The sequence below is a fragment of the Artemia franciscana genome, chromosome 14, assembly GCF_032884065.1.
Source record: "Artemia franciscana chromosome 14, ASM3288406v1, whole genome shotgun sequence".
NCBI classification, from domain to species: Eukaryota; Metazoa; Arthropoda; class Branchiopoda; order Anostraca; family Artemiidae; genus Artemia; species Artemia franciscana.
This window is the reverse complement of record NC_088876.1, coordinates 10,894,747-10,918,551: the sequence shown is the minus strand read 5'-3', so window position 1 is coordinate 10,918,551 and position 23,805 is coordinate 10,894,747. Positions and strand designations below refer to the sequence as shown.

General features: G+C 34.2%; 1 protein-coding gene across 1 annotated transcript in view; it reads left to right on the top strand.

Moving 5' to 3' along the window:
- Positions 1 to 5,798: 5,798 nt before the first annotated feature.
- The window catches only part of LOC136035298 (dymeclin-like), an 87,301-nt gene continuing 69,294 nt past the window's right edge, over positions 5,799 to 23,805 (top strand). Inside the window, exons 1-2 of the mRNA XM_065716991.1 lie at positions 5,799 to 6,009; positions 23,085 to 23,231. Of these exons, the coding sequence (XP_065573063.1) occupies positions 5,873 to 6,009; positions 23,085 to 23,231 (284 nt within the window). The 5' untranslated portion in view covers positions 5,799 to 5,872. The remainder of the gene's footprint in view (positions 6,010 to 23,084; positions 23,232 to 23,805) is intronic.

Genomic DNA, 23,805 nt, shown 5'->3' with positions numbered 1-23,805 from the left:
TTACAGCGAAGTAAAACCTTGAACTGATGATCTTTCAGCAATTCATGTCGTTATATATCAAATAATCAGTTTAATTGTAGAGTTTCAGTTTCAGTTTGTTTATTAACAAAAAACAAATCACACACTGTAAACTAACTACACCCTAAGAGAGCACTGCCCTTAATGGGTGACAGCATTCATTCATTCATCAAGAAAAGAAATATAAGGTAAGGAAAGAAAAGAAGAAGAAGGGAAAAGAAAAGAAAACGAACGTAAATTAATAAAACAAAACATAGAGAACTATCGGTAGAAAACGTTAGGATCTGATTCAATATTTTCCAATAAGAAGCTTTTAATCTTACTTTTGAACTCTAGTAGGCTATTAGTATTTCTCAAAGTATATGGCAAATATTTCCATATTTTCGGTCCGGTAAATTTGATTGAAAAACCAGATGACGTGAGACGTCTCGTTTCTGTAACTAGTTGCGATGCATGTCGAGTATCATGTTGGTGAATTTCATCATTCCTTCGGAAAGCCGACATAAACGACTCAGGTGCGGTATTTGTGTTTACTTTATATAAAGTTTTGGCAATCTTTTTTTCTCGAAGTCGAGCCACATTTAATATCTCTAAGTTTTATTAAAAACGCCTTCACACTTTGACGTTGCTCAAGGTTTCAAATTGCACGTATAGCTTTATTCGGAAGAATTTGAACTTGATTCCATTATCACTTATAATTTGAAGCCCAAATTGTTTTTCTATATAAAAGATATAAGTGGAATACACTGAAATACAGGATCAGTAATATTTTATGGGGAAAAATAAATTTCAGTCTGTGGAGAATACCAACAGCTCTTGACAGCTTCATACAAAGAAATTTAATGTGTATTGCCCAATCCAGCTTTTCATCAATTATTATACCTAAATATTTAATGTGGTTAACTCGTTCAATTTCTTCGTGGTCTGCCGTATTTATCTTGCTGTCGTAAACTGGTTCATTTCCATGTTTAAAAATGATATATTCCGTCTTTTTTGTATTAAGGGAAAGCAACCATTCTTCAAAGAATTCAGTTGCTGCCTGGAGGCAAACTTCAAACAGCGTTTTACAAACAGCGTTTGTAATTAGCTGCTCACGGTTTTTATGTGTTAAAGATAGTACTCTGTCATCAGCAAAATTTATTATATATGCAATGAGGATATCAGCCGAAAGTTCATTCACATAAAAAGTAATGGTCCAAGAACTGATCCCTGGGGCACTCCACAAGTTACATCGAATGAATCTAATAAGATACCATTAGCAAGTATTTTAAAACGTCTATTTGTTAAATGTGACCGAATCCATTCAAGAACCGTCGACTTTATCCCTTATACTTCTAATGTTTCAAGAAGGATGTCAAAATCAACGCAATCAAAAGCTTTTGTTAAATCTAGAAAAATCGCCAGGGAACATAAATCATCATTTTGCGCTGCTTTTATATTCATTATAAGATTCGTAATTGCGAGTTCAGTCGATCTCATAAAGCTGATTGGTCGATAGTTATCAATTACTGTTTGGTCTCTTCCTTTAAAAAGTGGGATTAATTTGGATTCTTTTAGTCTAGTAGGGAAAATACCTTCGTCATGGCTTTTGTTTATAAGGACCGTAAGAGGCTCAATGATCGCTGGTTGTATTTACAACTCAGCAAAGCGCCAATGACCCAGTAGGCCTTAAACTTGTACAATTAGGAAAGGGAGTGGTAGCCAAACTCTTGTTGGTAGTAATTTTTTCTAGTTTTAGCATTATTTGCATACTCAGTTTAAGTTTTAAATCTTATTTTTCTTCTTGTTTTTCTTTTTCTTTCTTGGAACTTGCGTAGCTTACAGCCCTTGCCCCATAAAAAAAATTGTCCCCTAAATCAGTATATCAAAGTATCAGAGTAATAGTAAGCAGCTTGCATAAATTGCAATATTTGCCCCGAGGGTCCGTAGGGAGGGTTTCAACCCCACAAGCATACTTATTTGGCTTCTTGACTATTTTGAACAAAATCCCAAATTTTCGACCGGATGCTTTTGGGGAAAAGCGGGTGGGAGGCTGGTTGCCCTTTTATCAGTTTTGACTCATAAAAAAGACACTAAAACTTTATTTTCCCATTGGATGAGCCTCCTCAAAAGTTAACACGACTACCCCTTTTGCAAACACAAAGTTTTGATTGGATGCATTTTGTAAAGAAAAACCTGAGGCTGGGAGGGGTCTTGTTGTCCTTCGATCACTTTCCAACTCTTTAAAAGGGTGCTGAAACTTTCAATCTCCAATTGAAAAAGCCCCTTCCAAAGTTTATAAGATCAGTCCGTCTATAAAAGCCTTATATGTTAAAAATGGGCAACTAACATGATTTATACCCCTTGTCCCAAGTTCTGGGTTGGGAGGGGATATTAAATTCGATACCATAGTTATTTGACATTTGGATTATTTTTCTAAAAATTTTAACCAGAAGCATTTGAGGGAAAATAGCGTAAGGGGAGGTTGGTCACCCTCCGATCACTCTTGAATCCTAATAACGGAAAAAGAGCTTTCGATCTAAAATCAAAGGAACCTTCTCTGAAGTTAGTACGATCACCACTTCCATAAGAACCTTGCATCTCAACAATGGTCAGCTTGCATAATTTATAGCTCCTGCCCCTGGAATCTAGGGGGTCGTGTCAGCCCATGAGGCATTGCTATATATTCTTTTGACTATTTTGAACAAAATCCCGGTAAAAATTTTGATTTGATTTTTTTAGAAAAAAAGGTGCTGAGGCGGGGTCTAGTTGCCCTCTGATCTCTGTTGATTATAAATATTATAAATCTTACATATAAATCTTATTTGCCACCAATGCATAACTTAAAACCCTTCCTCGGGCTCTGGGTGGCTTTGTCAAGCCTGGAGGCAGTGTTATATAATACTTCGACTATTTTAAACAAAATGGCTATCCAAAAATTTCGATCTGATATATTTGGTAAATACAGGGCACAGAGGGAATATTTTCTTCCGATTACTTTTGGCTGTATGCCTTCGGGGCACAACGTACAACCCTTCCCACCGACCTAGGGGGTTTTATATACCCAGAGGCATTGTTATGTAATCTTTGGTGCATTTTGAACAAAATGGATATTTAAGTTTCGATTAAAAACATTTCGGCAAAAGAGGGTGTGGGGGGCTTTTTGCCCTCTGATCCCTTTTAAACGTTAAAAATAGAACTAGAGCTTTCAAGTTCCCAAATAGTGAACCACCTTCAAAATTTATACGATTACCTCTTCAATTAAAACTTTATATGCCCATGCAGTATAATTTAAAATCCTTACCATTGGGCTCTTAAGGGCAGTGTGAACCTAGAAGGTATTTTTATATGATCTTTGTACTATTTTGAACAAAATAGTTATATGATATTTTGATCGGATTAATTGGTTAAAAGAGGGCTTGGGCATTGGTGTAGAGAAGAAGGGCAGGAGGGCAGCTGCCCTCCTAGAACTTCAAACCTATACTAGATATTAACGAGAACTTTTCGTGCGTTGAAATTTTCTGTTGGATGTTGACTGGTAGATGGCTGAAAAAGCTGGAAATAAACAGAAATTTTCAAATGTTGTTTCCGATATCGACATTTTCATATCGATATTCAATATTGATTTTTTCTCTGATATACAGAAATATCAAATTTAACTATTATATTGGCCAACTTTAACCCATTACAGGCAGGTAGAAACAAAGTTACACTAACTGCAGGATGGGGTCTGCGAAACCCCACTTTTTAAATTCGAGAAAATTTTGTTACAAATTTATCCCAATTTCGATTACGAAATATTTAGATATATGAGATAGAAATACTAAAACACAAAAATCAATCCACTATTCGCATTCGGAGAGGAGGAACTTGGTATATTCCGTGCATACACGGATTTTTTTTTTTTTTTTTTTTTGCATGAACTATATGTATCTTCGGATTTTCTGTCCTTGCTTATGGGGAAGAGGATGTAACGAAATTTTCAGCCTGAAAAAAACTCACGAGGGGTATTCTCGGCTAAAAATCATGTATAGTTCTTGATCAAATTACGCAGTGCACGTGGCATCCTTTGGAGGATTGCTCTGATCCTAATTTGAAGGTCGATGAGGGATCGTCCTAGATCTACCAGCATTTTTCTTCGGGTCGAGTCTTTTTTGGGGTGTTTAATAGTTACGAATGATATTAGCATTGACTCCATATGTGTCCATGATCATATGCCACACGCCACTCCTTGGACTATCCTCTCATGCGGTGGCCAGTCTTGCAAGTGGAGCACTTTTGGTCTAGAGAGTTCACTTTATTTTTCTTGCGTCGTACGTCATGATGATCTCTGGTTTACTATTCTCATGTTCAATTGCTGCTGAAAAGTGGATATCCAAAGAAAGAATAACTGGTTTTCTCTGAACATACGACACGAGGTTCAGATGGTCTCTAATTCGAGCATGAACGACTTTAATTCCTTTGTGTGACCCTTGATTATTTTTTTTTATTGTAACACCAAAAATTGTTGTGTAGCACGCAAAACCGTGCAATTTTAGCACTTTAGGACTGACTTTTTTGGCAACTTTGCACACAACACCATCTCGTGGCATTTCAAATAAGTTTAATGAAAATAACCAAGACATATTACCGATATAACTTCATCCCCCCCCCTTCATCACAGAACCGGCATTCTTAGACAAAGATACTGCCTACGCCTGGCGTGGGGGGAGGGGTTAGTTGCCCTTTGATTGCTTTTGACTCATAAAGATGAACTATAACTTTCAATTTCCAATTAAATGAGCCACATCGAAAGTTTATATGACCACCTTTTCCATAAAAACCTTATATGCCTCTGGGGTATAGCTTTCAATCCTTGTCCTAGGGTTCTTGGAGGACGTGTCAACTTTGGAACCATTGTTATATGCTCTTTGGACTATTTTGAACCAAATAGCTATCTCGAAGTTTAGATTGGATACATTTGGGGAAAGAACGACGTTAGGAGTGAGGCTATTTGCCCTCCGATCACTTTTGACTCTTGAAGAGGGCACCAAAACTTGTGATTTTAGATTGAATGAACTCCTACAAAATTTATACGATCTGACCATGCATACGGAATGCCTCAAAGAAAATTTTTTAATAAATAGTAAAACATTGAAGCGTTACGGCCTTCAATATAAGAAATGCTATAGTGTTGTCCTTGATCTGCACGAAACTTGTATTATTAACCCCTAAAGCCATTTAAGCATCTAAATGTACCTAAGATAAAACTTGAAAAGTTCTCAAAAATAAGCGGCAAGAAAGGTCCTTCAATCTTCTTTCCTGATTGACATGCACCTTTCGAGAATCGTTAATCGGCCTAAGTGAACAAAAAATGTTTCTTGACACGGTCTTATCAATTAGTTGAAGGATGCTGAGTTAGACGAGCTACATAAAATCATTACATATCAGCACAAAAAGGTTTTGCATAAAACATTGTAAATACAATGCTTACTAATTACAAGACGTAGAAACATCATAGATTATATAACTGGTATTTCGGGCTTATAGTTTGAAGTTCAGAGATTTTGTTTAATTACAAAATGAAAAAAAGATATGGGCAACACTTCTTATAAAAAAACAATAACTTCACAACAAACAGTTTAAGCAAAAGATAGCCGTATGATTCTTGTCAGTGTACGGACCTCTCTACGGCCTTCCATTGTTTTACTTGTAGGTGATCACCTGAAACTTTGTTAATCAAAAACATAAACCAACTACCAACAGATACACAAAAGGAAGGAACAACAGAAGCGTCACCTAATTAAACTACTCAAGTACCTTGACCGGATAGAAAATATTTACACTCAAGCTTTAAAATTAAAAACTAATGACGTTTACATTAATTTTGTAGCAAATGGGACAAGGTACTAGTGCCTTGACTGATATTCAGTCTGAGCTAGCTGAAAAGTTTACAAGTAATGAGTCACTGGGTCCAAATGATCCATTTTGGAACAGACTTCTGTCATCCTTCAACAAGACACCACAGACAAGGTAGGCCTATAACCTGTATATATATATATATATATATATATATATATATATATATATATATATATATATATATATATATATATATATATATATATATATATATATATATATATATATATATATATATATATATATATATATATATATATATATATATATATATATATATATATATATATATATATATATATATATATATATATATATATATATATATAAGTTTCAAATATTTATATTAAGAGGATTCTCAGATAAGTGAGAAACAAACTCATGCCTAGAATCAGATTTTCATCCTCAACCCAAGTATGACATTTGTTTCTATTGTAAAGTCAATTTGATAAAATTCTAGTTTAGCTACTTTTTGCTATCTTGGAAAGGGGTAAAGTTATGAAAACAAGACTATCAGTTATGAATTCTGGGCCAAAAATATGATGAAATTCTATCTAAGCTACTTCTGCTATCTTGGAATGGGGTTAGGTTAGGAAAAATGAAACTTGCAGTGATGAATCCAGGGCCAAAAAAATACTCTGGGAAGTTATTACCATGCTATGCTTTTGTCAACCCTTTTCTAATTCCAAAGTCTTAGAAATTTGGCCTAGCCTATTGACATTTTGACAAAACAACATTTTAGGCTACCATAATTTTCAGCTAGGCCACCTGTTTCTTTTTTAAGTTTTGTTTTAGTTCTATAAATACTATTTCAGGGTAAAATTCCAGTTTAGGTACTTTTCACTATTTTGGAATAGGGTTAGGAAAATGGAACTTTCTGTAATAAATCCAGGACCAAAGGCATACTCCAGGAAGATGTTTTGAAGCTTTCATGTTACCCCTCTTCTGATTTATAAGTCTTAGAAATGTGCCTACCTAACCTATTGATTTTCAACAAAAGAGTATTTTGCCTTAATTTTCAGTTATCAGTTTCTTTTTCTCTGGTTTTAAACATATGGTCTTGTCTTTTTCTGAAAATACAATTCCTGTTATTTGAGTAGAATTTTAATCCATATCAATCTTGTTGTTTTTTTAATTTAGGATTTTTTTGGATTTTTGAAACCTCAAAAATTGTGATTGATCTGATCCCATTGAAAAATTGGGATCTCAAAAATTGGATTGAAGTGGAATACTGTTTTGTTGTACTTCATTTAAGCAGAAGATCAGTTTTGCAAGATTTCACTTTTATAACACAAAGATTTTAAAGGTCATTGATGGTCAGGGCCATCTAGAAAAAGAAAGAGTAGAGGCAATTGCTTCAAAATATCTTCCTGGGACATACTTTAGTATGTAGACCTATCTCTGAAAGTTCCATTTTCTTAACCTAACCTCTTTCCAAGATAGCAAAAAGTAGCTAAACCAGAATTTTACCCATTTCTGTTATTTGAGTAAAATTTTAAGCCATATAAACTTTTGTTTTCCAAATTTAGGAAATATATTTGCAGATCTTTGAAACCTTGTAAATTTTTATTGAGTGAAGTTGTTCAGCTTAAAACAATTTCCTCGTACTTCATTTAAGCAGAAGATCTATTGGTACTTCCAAATTATATGGTACATAGCCTACTTGAGAAATGAAATTGGTTAAACATAATGAAATATAGCCTACCAGAATAGGAAGGAAATACAATACTTTAGTAACAAAATTATGAAAACTACAACAAAGAATTATGGTGAGGAATCCAATCAGAATGTATTATATTAAGTTCTTAACCCAATTGAAATACCATCTCTATATATTATATATTTAATAAAAAATATACCTATGATTTAGATTTCAACTGAGCTTATGCTAATTTTTGTTGGATACTGCTGGCCAAAAAGGGGTTATTGTCTTATATCTAGATCCATATTCTTAAGTGCGTATCATATAATACAGAAGCACCAATCTATTTTTCAAGATATGACCAAATTGACCAATACTGTGGAATTTCCCTTTTTTGTTTCTTTTTGAAGAACCAGAACAAAATTGCTAACATTTAAAGCAGAAAAAGAAGGGCTACTCTCAACCAAAAGCCCTTCCTTTGGATCCTGAAATATCTTCCAAGACTGAAACCTCTTCTGTGCTGCTGTCACTTTTAATAAAGAGTGTTTTCTTATGATTTCTGGATTTTAACTGAGGGTATGTGAGAGCCTCTGTCACTTTTGTAGCTTTTCAAAGCATAGCCTTATCTTCAATTCTTTTCTCTGGAGTATCCATCAGTATTCTGAGGATTCCTTTTGGTTGAACTTTTCATGTGCATTTTGTCAGACTAGCTTTTTCATATGCCACTATCATAACAGGTGAAACTGTCTGGACTGAAGTATGGGTGACTTGTGTGTGTTGATAGGCTACACCTCACTCTTCTTCTGGATTTGAGGAAGTCATCTATTCATCTCTTGGCTCAGATACAGGCTCGCCAAAGAATTAGTTGGTTACAGCTGATGGCAAAAAGTTTGTCATTGACAAATACATTTCCATTAAATGGGTGAATATCTGTTGCTTGAAAACCTACAGTGATGTTTGATTGGGGGGGATGAAAGGGGATAAGCAATGCCAAGAAACTGGGAGATTTCATAAAAAAACACTGGAAATAGCTTTTTTATAACAGAAGTCCCAATAATAGCAGACCCTAAGATCAAGTGGTTGTAGTTTGTATGACATGTGAGGAGGCAAAGTTAACATGATCACATGGCTATCTTTTGCTACCTGGATGGCTTCAACATATAATTTAGATTTGTTATTATATATAATAAGTATCTGGGGTTTTTCTTCACTTGGTGGTACAGTAGAGACAAAGTAATGAAGAAATTGAATAAACACTGAACCTGCAGTCAAGCCACTGTCACTAATGCACAAAACAGTGCCAGGTGGAGCGCTAAAGTTGCCCTTGCTGTTGTCTTTTTCCTTGGAAAGAATAGTATTGGTGGAATTGAGTTTCCAAATACTGAAACACAGGTAATAATTGTAACAGTCTGCCCTCTATCTCTAGAGCCTGCTCTTCCAACTTGATGTAATCATATGTCAGCATTAATCTTGAGTGGCTTTTTTATGATATTCAAGGCACTCTCATCCATATTCTATATATCCTGGGGAGAGAAAGCATCCCAGGTCGTAACACCACATAGCTTGCAGAAGAAGATTCAAAAATGATATTGGTTGAGACTGGTTCCCCTGGAGAGGTTAGTTGCTTCAGGTTTTCTGATTGAAAGGTCTTGCTTTCTTTACACAATCCATAATACCAATTCTTGCCTGCTCTTTTCTTATCATCCCAACTTGAAGGATACAGCAATCCTTTTTTTCTTATATACTCATAGGCTGACTAATGGACTTCCAAGATGTCATGATATAAGTCAAAGAAAAATAGCCTTGGCTATTTCATTTCTGTTTATCATTGCTATACACTTGGTATGTCTCAAGTACCAATACTTGGTACATTCCCATGTACGGAACTAGACATAGTCACTTAAATAATTCAATTTTAATCTAAAATGGAAAAAAAGAACTCTTTGGGTCCACCAATTCTATTTCACAAGGAACTAATGAATAAGGAAGAGAAAGTTAGTGATCATTTAAAACCCTACATTGCCCTAAACTGTTCACAGAGCTTTACAAAATATTTTGTAAGTGTGTCTGAAATTTAGGATCCATCCACTTTCAGACAAAATATTAACTCTAGATTTGAAAATACTGCAGATATTACCTATTGGAAAGATGTTGTCCAATTTCTTTAGGATTTTTTGCAACATAGGAGGGGTGGCTTTTAGGCTTGTCTCAAGTACAGATACTCTCCCCTATTTTTTTGCACAATAGGGGGGGATGTGTAGGCAGTAGTGTCATGGGGAGGGGCAAGCAGGAATGTTGCCCCCCCCCCCCAATAATTTGGAGAAAAATTATCAAGTAACTTTAAAAATGTTGCTCATTGGAAATTTCAACTTCGTTCTTTACTTTAAACAAATTTTTTTTTATTATAAATATAAATATATTCGCAAATTTGATGGCAGGCTGTTAGGCCTCTACAAAACAAAAATCTTAATTTGCATTTCTTCTAAATTTGCACAAGGAGAAAATGTCACTTGAATAATATTCATCAACTTCCTTCTTGAATGTCAGTAGGTTTATGGAGCAGATTACTCTTTCTGGTAAGTTGTTCCAATGCTGAACCACTTGGTTGCCGAAAGTCCATCAGCCCATGTCCTTGTAAAAGCGTTCTGTACTCACTTTGTACTGATGTCCTTGGAGATGATTTTTATTGAACTGCACAATTCCCTGGGCTGGTATGTTATCATAGGCTCCATTGCAGAGCTTGTACATTTCAATAAGATCACCACGATGGAATCTATAGGCGAGGGTTGGGATTTCAAGCTTTCTAAGCTGCTCTTCATAGGGAAGGAAGCATAACCTGGGAGAGAATTTAGTTATCCTCCTCTGAACATTTTCGAGAGCATCTATGTCCTTGTTGTAGCATGGTCTTGTAGAACAATGTCTGTACTCAAGTATCGGGCGGACAAGGGACTTATAGAGCATAGCAAGCATTTTGTCGTCCTCGCACAAGAAGTTTCTTCTGATCATACCAGCAAATTTGGAAGCCTTCTTGACGACAGCTTCATAGTGACTACTGAAGTTCAGTTCAGAATCCACTAAGATGCCTAGGTCTCTTTCTTCTTTACTAAGAGTGAGTGCAGCAGAACCAAGAGAGTATGAGGACGAAAAGTTTTGTGGACCCAGAGTGAGGATAGACTTTTCTGGGTATTGATTTCCATGATCCACTTCTTCATCCAGTCATTGATTCGTTGGAGATCCACCTGCAGGTGGTGAATGGCTTCACATGACGAGATGACACGATAGAGCTTTGTGTCGTCCGCGTAGAGAAGGATGTCAGATTCGATGCCCTCAACCAGGATTTATTAATCCATCCTTATTTTTAATATAAAAAAAACATAAAAACAGGGTTCCATTGCACTACCTAATATGTTCCTCATTAGTATTTATAAAAATATACCACCTTGAAACCTTGTCATCAAGTAAATATTTGAGCCTATTTAATGGCTAAATTGTAGAAATGTACTATACTTCCTGTTTCATCATGTTTGCTCAGGTCGAATTGTTTCCCCTAATAGGTAAGGGTCTTTTGCTTCCTAAAATCTATCAGTTCAATATAAGATTTTCTTGTTTCAAAACTTTCAAAGATGGATATGATCACATCCTCTGCATCTGGAAATACGAAAGAAATGGAATACATTGAAAAGCAAGAAATCATTGAAAACTTGAATTTTTTTTCATTTAAAAACAAGAAAAGAAATCATGAAAAAATAAAATAAGACTTAGTACTTTTTATAATAATATTCATACTTTAGCTAGATAGATCAAATTGGCTGTAGTTTAGTCATAAAACTTAGTAGGGAGAGGGACCAGCTCCAGGAATCATCTAATTGTTTTGATTTTTACTTCCAATATTTAAATCAAAACTCCAATATAGCTCCAATTTCTTTAAATTGTAATTGAAGCGACTAGTAGATGCTGATAACGTCATAATTCCTTGTGTTTTGAATTTACCTGTTAACCCATAAATGTAGAACTGCCTCTATGTACAATACCATGCTGACTTCTTGCTTTTTTGGCTTTTCTAAATGTTTCTTTTAACTAACTCTAAAAAAAAAACATAGATGTGTAGAGGATTGTTACTGTTTTTAGTCGCGTTTCACATAACACCAATGCTGCTTGCATGACATTTGTATCTGCATCAGTGTGCTGTATGAAATCTCTGCTGCAAGTAGGATTAATTGAATCCAAACAATTATGCTTTATTTTTCTCACAAATTAGAAATTTTATGCCAACAAATAAGCATTACCAGTCCATTTTCTTTATCTACTGCTATCAGTTTTGATATGTAGCACTAGGAGACTGAGTTTTGCTTCATGGAGGAAATTTTAGAAAAAATATATTCTGGGTCCCCATCCCCCTCTGGATATCGTTTTTTTAACAAAAATACAAAGGGGAAGTCAATTTTCCTACTCTAAGTATCAATTTTTTTCCCATCTGATCAGCATCTCTGGCCAGCTTTAATTAATGTAAGGTTTCCACTACAATGCTGCCAACGATCATTCAGGTTTCCTGGATATTCTTAATCAAACTATGCTCTATGAATAAACTAATATCACACAGTTTTTTTTCATATACGTGAAATTAAAAATATTGTTCCTGTTTCAAATGTAAGGAAAATTTCTGGGGGGACAACATAAAGGAGAATTTCCACAGGGATGGTGGGGGGAATTTATCCGCCAAGTTTTTTTCATTGAACAACACTCTTTTTGTTAATTGTTATTTTTTTAGAAGAAAAAACAAACCAAAAGCACACTTTTTTGGGTACCATGTTTTACTCTATAATTACCCTATAAAGTTGAATTTATAATAAGCAATTAAATATAAAACTTAGTTTATAGATGAGCCAATAACTAGCCATCTATGATGTCCATGTGTCTGACCCAGCCTTTCACTTCCAAAAATGTCACCCAAATGACATTTAGTGTACCATATGGAACTTTATGACAGCCTTGTTGAGCCTAGGCATATAAAAACACAATAAGATATAAGATTAAGCTTTTATGAGTCCTTAAACAGCCCTCTATGGTGTGCCAGTGCCGTAATAGCAATGAAGAAAAAAAAAAGAACCACTGCTGCCCGTGTAAAAAAGAGTGATATTTTCTTGTTTTTCAATGATCATCCTTTATCATGCAATTTTCCTGTATAATGGTAATTTAAAGTGAAGGTAATCAAATGGTAATTTAGTTTCTTATATTGTTTCAACAATGGTAATTTAAAGGGTGTACTTTTTATTTGCTAAGACGTCTTTTTTGGATCACATGCAACTGAATGATGCAATGCACAGGGTGCTGAGCTAGTGTGTAGTTCAACTGCAAGATTTTATCGCCTATGATGGATAGGGATATGTACTTCATTACTAACGATAAAGCTGACGAAGAATATGAGCTTACTAAACTCACCATTACTCACCCAAAGTGTTTATAGCACACTACTGCCATCTGCACCAAGTCATTGCTAATAGCCTTAGTGAAAGTTGAGTCCACTAGTTAATTTATATTTGTTTGATGCATGTGCATTGTTTATTTATATAATATTTTTCAATTTAACAGAGTATCATTTTTGCTAAATAGTAACTTCTCTTCGTTATTGCTTGAAGAAAAATGCCCTATTGAAGACTTTGGGAAGAATTGGGCTATTCAACAATTAAATTCAGAATAAGCATATCCTTAGGTTCGGCAGTGTAAGATAGCAGAAATTTTGGTTCCTTACCCAGTTCTGTAAAAACCAGCTTTGTCCAGCTCTCAATTTTGATGTGTTTTATAATGTAAATAAATATATACTTTATATCAATTTCAATTGATTCTAAAAGGCTAATGAAATTAGTAAGGGCTATGCCCTCTCATGTTTGAAGACCTATCTCCCTGGCAATTACTGATAGATTCCAGGCTGGAATGGGTTTGGGATCCAAGATTGTTTCCTCAGGCGCACCACTGACAACTTCTGAGGTTAATTCTTGACTATCGTCCCCATCCAGCATGGAAAAAGTAGGGTAGCATGATAGCCATGCTACTCGGTAGTTTTCTTGGCCTAGTGAATTTTCGGCAGATTTTATCAGAAAATAACAGTGCTTCCACTATCCCCAAATTTTCAGAGACTTCCCCAAAAAACGCCTTTTGCCCAGGGTTACTACTCCTAATGATTTGCCCTTAGTGACTATCCACCAGAGTGACTATCACTTTCATTTTGCTTGACATGATTTATTCACTATTTTTGAAAATTTTTGTCTCCATTATTTACTAGGCCTACCAATCAAAATAGAACTGAGATCATTGAAATATAAGCTTTTTTTCCTATGTTAGTAAAAGCATAATGATTATAATATTAAACCATTTCATCAAAGATTATCTTGTGAGTTGTGGCAAAGAATTTCGTTTGAACGTGTATATGTTCAGTGTTCAGTGTAATTCTGAACACAAATGTTAAACGTTATTTTTACTGCTGGATCTTGTGTTTTGATTTTGCATCCTTATGCTATTCTGTTTAATTTTCATGGGTCTGTAAATAAAAGGGAGTTAGAATAAAAAAAAATCATTCTAAAATGAAAAAGGCATATTTTATAAGACCATTGCAAAACCAAAGCATGGTACCTATGCAAAGAAGGGGGGAGGGGTGTTCATGGTAAATTTGGGGATATTTTCATTATTGAGCTATACATTAGATTATCATACCACTTGATGCCGTTTTATGCTGTTTCCAAGTATAATCATTGTTTTATTCCAACATTAAATGGAGCCTTTAAGATTATACCCTTTTCTCTCATTTTTGGATATAGAAAAGGTTTAAATATTAGTTGAAAACCTACTATTTGATTATAATTCCGTTTTGTTGAAGTTATATTATCTAGAGGATTATATAACTTCAATTGGACCATTTATCATGGTCCAATTGAAAAAAAGAATTTACAAATCTTTTAAGAATTGCCATATTTACTTTAATGTGTTCTCAATATGTTTCCTTCTCAACAGCCCCAATTCTAGGCTTCTACCAAGTTGTTGGTCTAAGACAGGTAATTTAAGCGCCTGTATTCTTATTAAACTATTATGCAATTCTGATCTTTAATGTTTCAGGAAAAGATACCGGTAATCAAACTAAACGCTCATTCAGTATCAGTGTTGCTATGTGAAAATTTTCTTTTGAGCTGTTGTTATGCTTTGTTTTTGTGGACAGGTTTTTACTTGCTTGACTTCTCTTCAACTGAAAGTGAATGTTTGTCCAAGTTTTGGACAAATAGCCAAATTCTTGCAACACTGTTCATTTCTCAGATAGAAATAATCTAAAAAGGACAGCTACCAAGGTGTACATGCAGTTAGAGCAGTTAATGAAAAAGCTGGAACGCGGAAAGTTAGTAGCCTAAACCAGCCACACTACAATGTAGCATCACTTCTCTGTTTCTTTGGGAGTTATATTTGGACAAAACTAATGTCACAGCTTCATAATGCAAGTGACTGCCGTGCTTTCAATCGAATTTATTCTCCTAGAAATTCAAATGGTGCTTTTTACAGTTATAGTCATCAATGAGCATCAAGCATGCACTTGGGTTTGTTTTATTTTCATAATACCAATACCATAAGAGTGTACAACTCCATCCATAAAGTAACAGTAGTATGCTATATACAGTATACTTTAGACTTTGGATAATACACTCCTCTAGAAGTACTAGAGTAAGCATGGTATTGAACTTTTGATAAAATGTTAGATGTAGAATTATTGAGTATGATATTTATGACTAGTAGGCTATATGACTTGCAACTGAATGAATTGACAATGCTAATATTAATTCAGGAAACTATTGATATTTCTAACGGCAAGCCATATTAAGTTACATTTGTTACTGTTTTGCAAATTTTGCAGATAAAAAATACTATTTTACTCAAAGCAAAGCTGACAAAACATAAGTTGTGCTGCCAAAATGTCAACAGCTTTTGGATTTTTTTTTTGCATTCTGCTATTGAATGGCTGCTTTGGAACATTTTGCATACCTGATCCTAATAGACTTTAACTCTTTATTTTTCCTGTGAGGGAGGTCGTCACCTATTCCACAATATTGTCATATATACCAATAGCTGTTAGTGTTGCCTTCAATATGTGATGGCAGACTTCAGCAAATCTAAGTGGGTCATGTCTCCTGGGATACTATAATCAAGCATTTTAGTCATATAGTTATATGCATTTGATTTGTCTTAACTGAGCATTCAAAACTGAATGCTCAGAGCCATGTTGGCTATCTGTGAGCAATTTATTGCTAATTAAAAGCTTCATAAGTGCAGTATTGATGATTCCTCCAAAGATTTTACTGACTGTTGAGGTGATGTTATTTGTTGATGTTGTTGAGGTGATAATTTGCAGCTTTGTTCCTACTTCTGTCTTTATGAACGGGTGTAATACTCACTTTTCGCTGTCTTCAGGAACTTGTTTGGTGTCCAATGACTTCTGGAACAGTTTTCAGTGTCTGAAGGTGAACTCTATCAGTCTCAGCGCACATCGATCAGGATTCAGTCTTTTGAGCTGCAATTACATATCCGAAGTTCTGATGGTGAAATTTGAGCCAGTACTCAACATCATACTCCAAATTTTCTTGCAAGGGGGTTAGATCTGGATGAGTGAAAACTGATAAGAAATGCTTTTTCAGTGCTGTTGTCTGCATTTCCCGGATTGCTCATAGCAATCCTGTTAACTAAGGGTTCTGTTATCTAACTTCAGGAACTGACTCTGAAATCTGCAATATTACAGAAAGTAGTTGAGTTTGATAAAAGAAACTTTCAGGAGTATACTTTGATCCTAATTAATAGTCTGGGAAGGAATTTTCAAGCTCCCATGTCTACTTACTCCTTATTAGAAGATGCTGTCACTACTTTGGTAAAAATACTGTTTTTCTTAACTTTTGTTTGAGTTAATTTCCGTTGAGTTTGACTTAAGATCAAAAAAATAATATTTGAATGATTTTCAACAGTATCTCAGTGCATATTACTATTTTCTATCAAATTGAAGATACGTGTTTACTAAATTTTAACTCTTACAGATTAGGAAATAACAAAGCTATAAGACTCAAGTCACTAGTCTGAATCCTTATTTGTGCTATAGATTTGTTTTTGAAAAATCAATTTTCTAACATGAAGTTGGTCCTAGGTCACCAATGGCTAATGTCCTGTGAAAGGGAATGGGTTGTGATATATACCTCAAATGATTGCCTTAGGATATAATTTAGGCCCTATTTATGTCATTAAAAGTCTTTTCTAAAAAGCCCAAGTATTTTCCTAGGTATTAGAAAGCCCATCATCTAGAATTTTACTGAGTGTATTTTTCATTGACTCAAGATTTTGGATATAATAATGCTCATCGTTTGACTTGGACTCGTTTGGACACAATGTTTTGGACATAATAATGCTCATCATTTGACTTGGACTCGTTTGGACTGAAAGTTTTGGACATAATAATGCTCATCATTTGAGTTGGGCTCGTTTGGACTCAAGGTTTTAGACATAATAATGCTCATCATTTGACTTGGACTTAAAGACATAGATTGACATTTTTTAATTTAAGCCTAATTTTTCCAAAATTTCTGAACCTAATACGTCTAGATTCCACAAATATATAAGATTTGGAACAATCCTTGGGCCTTATTTGTGCTGTAGATTCACTTGTGAAAATTTTACTTTAATAATACAAAGTTTGTTCATAGTCATTAAAGCCCAGTGCCTTTTTGAAGAGGGGAAGTTTTTTTTTTTTACTTCAAAAAGTCTTCACTCCAATTCATAGAGTATCGAAATATAAAACAAAATAACTTGCTCACCTTTTGAGGTTGAAAAGGATTTCTGAAATTACAACATTTGAAAGTTTCACGTTTTCAAGCGTTTTTGCTTAAAAAGGTATTGTGTTAGGTTGTTTAAAAAATGAATTAATATCAGCCTTTAGAAATCTCTTGAAAAATTTCGAGGGCTTTTAAGTTCTAATTAGAATATTTTGTTCGCTTTTAATATTGTCTATCAAATATTAGGGATATTTTGTACATAAAAGAATGCCCTCTAATTTGGGAAACTCCGTATAATTTGATGAAATTGTTCAATGGTTTTCAAATCTGACAATACTTATTACTTTGGAATATTTTCGCTTCAGTTTTTGATTCTGACTCCTTGGTAGGCTATGCAATTTTTTGACAAAAATGGTACTAGTAGAACTGTCAACTTGCTGCAGTACCAGTCCATCCAAGGCCAACACAGCTAAAAGTGCTCCCCTTCCACTCCTTTTTGTTTGAAGCTTCGCTCTTTTAATCCTTCCGTAAAGATTCTATTTCCTTTCAATGCTTTTTTATGATCTTGCTTGCGAGTATGTGAGCATGACTTGATTTTGTCTGGCACCAAAAATTTCACCGAAACTCGTGATCTTTGGTAGTCTGTCATCGCTCAACTAGAACGTAGCCTAGCTATCTTAACCTTTAGCTGACACCTAACCTTTTCAGAAATCTATCGTATTTTTTTCAGGCTCTTAGCTTCTGTTCAAAAGGTAATATTGGTTAAAATAGGAAGAAAGTACGTCCTCCCCTCCATATATTTGAAAAATGACCGATGTTTCATAATGAAGAATTTTTGTCCCTTTTTTTATTTTTCTTTAATGTAAGACATTTTCAGATTTCATTGGTTTTGGATTGATCAAACTGAGGTTTTGCTGCTTTGTTTTTGGATGCTGACCCATTAAGGGGAGCCACCCCCTCCGAAAATCAAGGAATCTTAATGAAATTCTTAAAAAAAAAGGTTTATGATGATTCCTAACGTATAAATTTCGCTAAGTTTAATATTAGCCGTTAAAGGTATGAGCTTGAGAAAATTTTCATGGTTTTTGAAAGAGGGAGGTGGTGGGACACCCCATGAAAGTATAGTCAATACCTAGAATGATTAACGCCCTAAGACGGAGCTGCATAAGCTAAGTCCGTCCGTTTTAATTCGGTCGCATATCCCTCATAAAACATAAAGCTTTTAAAAAATAAAGGGATAAAAGAATAAGCTGAGAATGACGTAAAATACTGGGGTGTCTGCCGAGGTGTACTGAAGTCCGGCCCCATTTTTATAGCCTAAATTCCTAGTATGTCCTTAGTAAAAATGGCCCCCAGATGTGTATGGAATTGTAAAACAAGTTTTTCGAATCCGAGAAAGTGTCAGGCTCCTAATAAGAAATTAAATTAAAAAAAAAAAAACAGTTTTTTTTTAACTGAAAGCAAGGAGCGACATTAAAACTTGAAACGAACAGAAATTACTCCGTGTATGAAAGGGGCCGTTCCCTTCTCAACGTCCCACTATTTACGCTAAAGTTTGACTCCTTCTCTCAATTCTACTTTATTCAACAGTAAAAAATTTAGCGTAAAGAGCGGGGCGTACAGTAATTTTATCTTGATAGCCAAATACAACAAATCATTTGAGCTAATATAGCTTCTCCAGATGTATAGTAAGTAAATTTGCAGTCTATGTGGAAAGCTGATTCCCCTTGTATCAGGAATCGTTCCTGAAATCATATGGTTCAGTATGTCATGGGACCGCAATTTGATTACACACTTGATAAAAATACTCCATTTGTCTTATTTTTTATAATCTTTTGAATTTTTGAAACATGCTTCAATCATTTCATTACAACATTCTTCTTCTTTATTGAAAGTAATATGATAAAAGGCTTGTTCCCAACAAGCCTTTCTGCCAGTAAGCATCCTTAACCATGTTTAGGAGCTTTTTGTCTGTTCTTGAAGATGGCAACGCTGGATTTACAACCAAACTTCAAATTTGGTTAGTTTTGCGCACCATCGTAGAAAGAGCTGGGGATTTTTTTTTACGCTTGAAGAAATTTTTGTTTTAAAAAGATTTCAAATACAAGGTATGCCAGTGAACAGGAAAAATCTTATGTTATTTTATAAACCAAATCTCCTCCTTATAGACTTGAAGCTGCAGGTAGAAGGTATTATGTATAGTATCACAGCAATTCAAAATAAGTAACCCCACCCCTACAGAAATTGGGAACCTCTTTAAAATAAACTTCCCCGAGGAAGGTCCTTTGACTGAATTGACTGCTAATAATTATTGAACTTAATGTCATTCCTAAAGGAGTCAGAATAATGTATATTCACTTTGGTCAAAACTTGTCACTTATATATATTAAATAAAAAAACAAGTTTTTTTTTAGCTGAAAGTAAGGAGCGACATTAAAACTTAAAACGAACAGAAATTACTTCGTATATGAAAGGGGCTGCTTCCTCATCAACGCCCCGCTCTTTACGCTAAAGTTTGACTCTTTCTCTCAACTCTGCTTTTTAAAACAGTAAAAAACTATAGCGTAAAGAGCAGTGTGGGAGGCTAGCTTTTCCAGAGATTTATAAATCCTTTTCGTAGTTGATAATCATAAAAAAAACTCATGATGACTACTCTTGTCCTTAGGAAAGTCATGGAAGAATTATAAATAATTAGATTCTGTGTTTTTTTAATAATAGAGAATCTGATTCCACCTGCACAAACTGGTTTCACAAAAACACCAAAAGATTTGTCTCTCTTAATAGTACAATTGTACCAATAGTTCCAATAGTTTTCATACTCGTTCCCTTGATTTTTAGGGAGGACACAATAATGTGTCATACTACCGATTTTTTATAAAATTAGCTGAACTGGGTATCACATGAAGCTTATATTGAGATATGTCACCTGCAGAATTGATCGTTCTTTACGTTGACTGCACCATATTCAAAAAATGTAGTTTCATCCTTTGAGGGACTTCATATTTTTTGTTTGGGTTATGAGGCCAAACATTTTTTCTAGGTGTATATGATGAGTATACGATATGTTTTTTTTGGCTAGTCAAAAAAAATTAATAACGCTTTTGGGCTTTTCATGGAGTTATTATTTCATATTGCACTGTCCTACACATTTTTGATTTTATAAGCTTTCATGATCTGTTTATTTGTAATGATACATTGGACTTATTCATCATTTTTATTAAACAGTTCGTGGTAACGGACTGTCACTAAGGAGCGACCCGCCTCAATAGTAACCAAAGCTATAAAAAAGGGAAATTTGATACCAATAAATACACTAAAAGAATTGGCATATATGCTGATTCCAAATATATATGTTACATTAAGTTTAGTCTTACCCGTCAAAAGCTGTGAGCCTGAGAAAATTTATCTGACTTTCTAAAAAAGAGAGAAAGACCCTTTAGAATTCATAGCATTTTAATGCCTGGGGAAAGGTTTTTAAGTTATAAAATTTGCCCATTGTTTACGTATATTATTTGTTATTGGGAAGTATGTATACATTTTTAGGGTGGGGTAGGAAGGACGAATTTTGTGTTGGGGGATCTTGCACAAGAAAAGTTTTCCATGCACGGGAAAGTTTCCAGGGGTTGAACTTTTCAGGGCAAATTTTACACTGAAGAATTTGCCAAAACTCCTATACGAAATTTCTTTAGGCTATATGTCTTGCTTTCTCTTTGCCAATTCAGTTTTACGCGTGGTGATGTTAAGGGTAAATTTTCGCAAGGATAGAATTGTTCAGAGGATATTTCCTTGGGGAGGGGGATTTCTCTTTGGTGGTGGAGCCAGATATCATTGTGTCATTTAAAAAATGATCAAAAATTAATTTTTTAAAAAAAGTTTTTTCAACTGAAAGTAAGAAGCAACATTAGAATTTGAAAAGAAATTATTACGTATAGGAGGGGGCGGACCCCTCCTCAACGCTTCACTCTTTACAATAGAGTTTAAATCTTGTCCCAATTCTTTAAACGACTCCTGAAACACAAGGGTCGTTTAATTAGAACGATAAACAAACTTTTTTTAAAGTGTCGAAAACTTTAGCGGGAAGAGCGAGGTGTTAAGGAGGAGGCCACTCCTCATATACGTAATAATTTCTGTTCTTTTTAAGTTTTAATGCTGCTCTTTTACTTTCAGTCGAAAACTTTTTTTTAAATTTGATTCATATAAATGAGCTTCATTCACCTTACTTTGACGACAAAACCAATTTGTGGTTTTCGCATCAGCGATTGAGGAAAATTAAAGAATGAATTTGCTTGACAAAACAATTAAAAATTGAAGAAATATTTTTACATGCTCAATAAAAAGGGTGTTTTGAAAAAATAGCATTTTACTAGCATCTAGAATACACCAGGATGTTTAAAAAATACGAAGATCCAAACCTGATGAAATTTCTCTACTTTAATCTGGCTGTATTGCAGCTACAAATACAATAAATGCAGTTTTCCTGCGTTGAGAATTTTAGGAATACTTCTTGCTTTATAGAAAGCTTTGGGCTTTTTAATATTGATTTTTTTTGGAGATGGTGGTACTACTAGTAAGGTGGATAAACTTCTCTAGATTGCGATTCGTTCTAAAAGGAAACAAGTATTTTTCCCAGGTTAGGACAGGATTGTTAAAAGTAATAGCTTCATATCAAAGAGACTGGGAAAGTCACCAAAGGGAAAACACGAGCTTGTCTCTAAAAGAAAAAAAAAATGTCACCATCTGGCGTTGCCCAGTAAAATCATAAAGCTCGTTACAAAAGCCTAAGTAAAAATATTGATTTATTAATTCCTATATTTTCAATAAAAACAATATAATTAGTTTTCTTGTAATTCAATAAAAATTCTCTTCTCCCGCTTTTGACATGTCTGAAGGGGTGCCATAAACTTATAGATCCCTGGATCTATGTGTAGTATTGGGTGAATCTCCCAGGTAAGAAGAAGCTAAACCTGTTCTCGTTTCTATGGAAAACCTGAAAATCTTTTCATTTCTTTTAAATATTTAGATTGAACATCCGATTTTGATAAGGAACAACTGGGCCTAATAGTAACCGAAACTCTGACAAAGAAGTTTCGATACCAATTGATACATAAAAAGGATTGACTTTTCTTGCTGATTCCAAATATATAAAATCCATTAAGTTTAGTGTTACCAATCGTGTGAAATTTAGTATTTTTTACAAGAAGAAAGATTGCGGATACCTGTCTGTTTGTGTATTTTTCCTCCAGGGTGATCGTGTCGAAACAATAGTGTAAGAAGATCAGAAGAGGGCTCATTTGATAAGGTATCCTAAGGTCTAATCCCCCTTTGAAGTGACCCAAACATTGGAGAGCAATTGCAAAAAAAGGAAAGAAATACAGTTGAAAATAAGGAGCAAATTTAAAACTTAAAACGAACAGAAATTACTCTGTATATTAAGGGAGGACTCCTTCCTCATCTCCCGATCATTACAGTAAAGTTTGGCTTTTTGTCCCAATTGTTGAAGAACGACTTCTGAACACAAGGACTGTTGAATCTGAATGAGAAGTATTTTTAAAGGACTTTAATGTAGAGGGAAAGGGATGAAGAAGGGGTTCACATGTGGAATAATTTCAGTTCGATATAAGTTTTAATTTGGTCCTTATTTTCAGTTAAAAAACTTGTTTTCTTAATTATTTGATTCAACGTAATATGTATCTTTTCTTTTATTATGAATATTGTAGTATTTTCACTGCAAGGATGTATTAAATAATTTTTTTTAGAGAGAAACAGGAGAGCGTCGTTTCTGCTTTGTCGGTATTTAATGAGAACCTCCTAGTAAACAATTTTTATACTGGAAACGTTGGGGCATTGATGTATGTGTTCCTTGAGCGATCCCTAGAATTGAAGGATTGTGTCCATCTTCAAGAGTAAGTACAGCTTTGTCCCCTTATTTGAAGTTTTTCGAGGAACTAATTTTTCCGCTGTAGTTAATTTAATTATATTTATTATAATTATATTGTAGTTAATTAATTTATATTTGCTTATAGAATATTATAAATTGTATGAAAACTCTTGATAGAAGTAAACTCATTTTTTTTCATTTCGAATGAAGGAGGAGTGTCATTTAAGTAGATTCAATGGATCTTGTCTCTTTCCTATGTCTTTAATATTTATTAAATTTTTACTCTAAATCACGAGATTTTTTTTGTGAAAATAATGTTTAGAATAGATCGTTTTTTAATGTTGTACATTCCCTATGAAAAATGGCATGTTTTCAGTTGCTTTTAGTTTTTGTTCGTGCGAAGATTAAAAAGAAAAAGATTGGTGCTAGCTAGTTACCAGTTGTGCTTCATATTATTATATAGCATGTTTTATCCTAATTTTTGCGAATTATCTTACCCAAAACCAGAGGGTGTATTTCGATTTTTTTTTTTTTTTTTAATATATCATTGTACTATTAGAAGTATTTAGAGGGTCTTTTTGGTATTGCATGTGCTACAT